Below are 3,639 nucleotides of genomic sequence, written 5' to 3' on the forward strand. Positions count from 1 at the left end.
TAACTGACACATACACAATGACACTCCAAAACAAATACAAACACCCAAAAATGACTCAAACGTGTGTTTCCATGGAGACGGGGTACTCACATGATGAGAGCCTCCCACTCGAAGAAGTTCTCCTCGTTCACTGGACCTGCACAGCAAACACAAACTCTTTAAATCTCGGGTGTCTGACTGTTGGAACAACACGCTGAACATCTGAAGACACATCTGCAGAAGCTACAGATGTGTTCTGGTGTCTCACCTGCCACGATGCCCTCAGGTGGGTTCAAGGTCAGCTCTGAAACACAAACACAGAAAGATGAGTGACCTTTGACCTCTGCTGTGATCCGGTCTCAGTCACATTTTTAAACAGCTGATAGATTGTTTGCTTTCCCATGTTGAAGAAATGATTAACATTTATTCATTTAAAAACAGCCTAAAGCAAGAAAGCAGTTATAAAAGACTTCCCAATTATCTTAAATACCAATCAGATTTACCACAATGATCTATGTCGAACTGTTTATCCATAACTGTAAATCTGCAAGTTCGAACACTTATACACAACATAATACAACTGTAATTACCCCTAACCTGTAAAGTTGCAATTGTTATACATAGCTCTACGTATACACCTTAATATATACTCTGTATATATTATCACTGTGACAGTGTTGCAACTACTTGCACTTTAAATTCTGTTTACACCCACATAAACTACAAGATTCACAAAGCACTGTTTGTGTGTTTTACTTTCTTTTAGGGAACGTGCAAACTAAGAACTTCATTGCTCTGCGTAACCATTTGTGTTTTGCGGTGTACATGACAATGAAGTTCTTGAATCTTGAATGAATCGACTAATCTATGCAGAATTCACATTATTACACAAGATTAAAGTGTAGCAGCCTGAAATGAGCGCATTAAATAAATGACAGGCCTAAATATGAATGTGTACCGAGGCTAATCCCCCAGTTCAAGTTCTTATCGTTAGCCCTCAGTGCACCAAACTACATTTAAAAACCTTCAAATTTATCACTTTCAGAAAAGGCAAATCAGCCGCCGTGTCAGTGCAGCGCTGAAGCCTCGCAGCGAGTTTTCCACCTGCGCTCTGTGTTCCTGTAACCAACAGATAAACATGATGTTCGCATTTTGTGTTCATTTAACATACTTCAGAAAAGTTTTGAAAGTTACATCACGGCAGCTATATGGAACATTCTGGATAACGCCACAAACACATTATATAAGCTCCAAATTATACCGCGGTTTAAACTGCAGGTGGACAAAGCCGACACCGGATTATTCACACTGTCCAGATATTCATCAGGTTATCGGTTTGAGTCGCAGGTACAGAAGAACAAACGCGGACAGCGAAGAAAAGCTCAAATCGACCGAACTTTTAACGAGTTTCGTACAGAGATACAGGCGCTAGCGGAGCTGTTAGCTTAGCATGCTAGCTAACATTAAAAGACCTCCCATTGGCTGAAAGCGGCTCGCGTTACTCACGTTTGTACTCGGCCATAAGTCTCTTGAGCGCTGTGCCAGCCATCGTGTTTACCGGAGAAAATAACAAACAAACAAATAAACAAAAGTGGCTCAGTTTCTCAGGTTCTCACAGAGCAACGGACCAACAGCTGATCCGACTGAGCATGCGCAAAACGTGTTTCAGTTTGCGTGTCAGCAGACAGCGCACCCTGTCGACAAAAATAAAAACAATTCATTTAAAAACAAATAAAAAATAATTAATGTTTAATAATTAAGCTCATTTGTTTAATTGTAAACTTAATTTTACTCAGGTAAATGTTTTTTGTGCCTTTAATAAATGTTATATAGTCTTTTTTATTCAATTTTGTCTTTATTTAATTTAATTTATGTATGTAATTGATTTCCTTACCTGGATGACTGAGAATCAAGATGTATGCATGTAATAATAAGTTACGGTCTAACTGTGCCACGGTCTAAATGTGCCACAGCAGATCTGTTTTGTTGTTGTTGTTGAATACTCAAATACATAATAAAATAAATAAATAAATTAAATTCAAGTCAACTTTATTTATACAACGCCAAATCACAACAACAGTCACCTCAGGGTGCTTTATATTGTAAGGTAGACCCTACAATAATACATACAGAGAAAAACCCAACAATCATATGACCCCCTATGAGCAGTGGGAAGGCCACGGTGGGAAGGAAAAACTCCCTTTTAACAGGAAGAAACCTCCCAGGCTCAGGGAGGGGCGGGGCCATCTGGACCCACTGGTTGTGGTGAGAGAAGGATGACAGAATGGTGTGAAAGAGAGATTAATAACAAGTGTGATTTAGTGCAGAGAGGTCTGTTAACACATAGTGAGTGAAGAAGTGTCTGACAGCGAATGACTGCCTGGAAATAGTGCCACATGTGAAAAGTGGCACTATTTAATAGTGCCAAGTATGTAAAACTGGTGGTGGTCAGAGGGCCCGGTGGCGCCAGTGTCCGGCAGCCTCGCTTCTGTCAGTGCGCCCCAAGGCAGCTGTGGCTACAATGTAGCTGCCATCACCAGTGTGTGAATGTGTGGATGACTGGACGTGTAAAGCGCTTTGGGGTCCTTAGGGACTGAGTAAAGCGCTATACAAATGCAGGCCATTTACCATTTACCAAAAGTGATGATTTCCTGTTTTTCTCTTTTTACTTGTAATGACTCATTGGTCTGTGTGACCTTTGACCTAAGAGTGCAGTTTCCAGACTGTTTTTAAAATATTCAAACTACAATCGGCAGTCAGAACTCAACTTTGTTACTTTATACAGTGAGAAAGTTCTGTGGCCTGAATATTGAACTGCTGGATTTTGCCTATATTATCTGCCGAGGGATGTTTTTATCTGTTATTGTTGTTGCTGTGTGCAAATGCTGCAACTGCACACAGCTGCCACATCAGAACGTGCTGCAGTAAGTTCCTCTTTATCAGGAAGTCTAGTTCAAGGCCCTCTGCTGCCTCCCCCCAACAAGATGTAGATGAACTAAAGAGCATAAAAAGAAAATGAATGTTGATTACACAACAAATATTTATGACCTTTTCCTTTTCTCTGATTATGTTTTTTTTGGGTGAACAGTCCTGCTTTTCTTATGCAGCCCTACTGAGCTTCCAATCATGAGGCTTGACTCACACTGACTGTTTTATTGTTACAGTTTAAAACTCCTCAAGGTGAATGTTGTTGCGATTTGGGGCTACGTAAATAAAGCAGAATGGAATTGAAATCAGTAAACATGATAATGTTCTGAAACAATTGCATTATCAAACAGATCTGTTATACGCTGCTTGACGATAAGTCTAAATTAATCTAATTCTAAAGGAGGTCTGATCCTAATCACTGATCTGAGGGTCTCTATGGTTTACAGACAAACAGCAGCAGCTTTGTGTCTCAGCAGCTGCATCTTGACAGCGTGTTTGGGGACCTCAAATTAAAATGTAATGATGTAATAATATCAACAGTTAAACAATCATTTTTGGCATCAAATATGAATTATAGTCTTTAAAGAATCAGCATTAAACTCATCAGTATTTAAAATATCGCTGTTAAATTATATAGTCAATATTGTAGTCATCAGTGTTCAAAATTAACATTAAATCACTGAATGCTGATAACACGAATGTTAAAGTATTAAAAAGTAAATCATTAAATGT

The 3,639-nt window shown here is 39.1% G+C and overlaps 1 protein-coding gene across 1 annotated transcript; it reads right to left on the minus strand.

Moving 5' to 3' along the window:
• Positions 1-90: 90 nt before the first annotated feature.
• LOC102295551 (ubiquitin-conjugating enzyme E2 G2) lies at positions 91-1,668 on the minus strand (the record flags this gene model as incomplete). Its single annotated transcript, XM_014341215.1, is given in 3 exon segments — positions 91-136; positions 248-283; positions 1,486-1,668. Coding segments are annotated over 3 exon segments (125 nt in total), but the record flags the coding sequence as incomplete, so codon positions are not given.
• Positions 1,669-3,639: the final 1,971 nt, after the last annotated feature.

The sequence above is a fragment of the Haplochromis burtoni genome, unplaced genomic scaffold, assembly GCF_018398535.1.
Source record: "Haplochromis burtoni strain Fernald_Lab_line unplaced genomic scaffold, NCSU_Asbu1 Contig_465, whole genome shotgun sequence".
NCBI classification, from domain to species: domain Eukaryota; kingdom Metazoa; phylum Chordata; class Actinopteri; order Cichliformes; family Cichlidae; genus Haplochromis; species Haplochromis burtoni.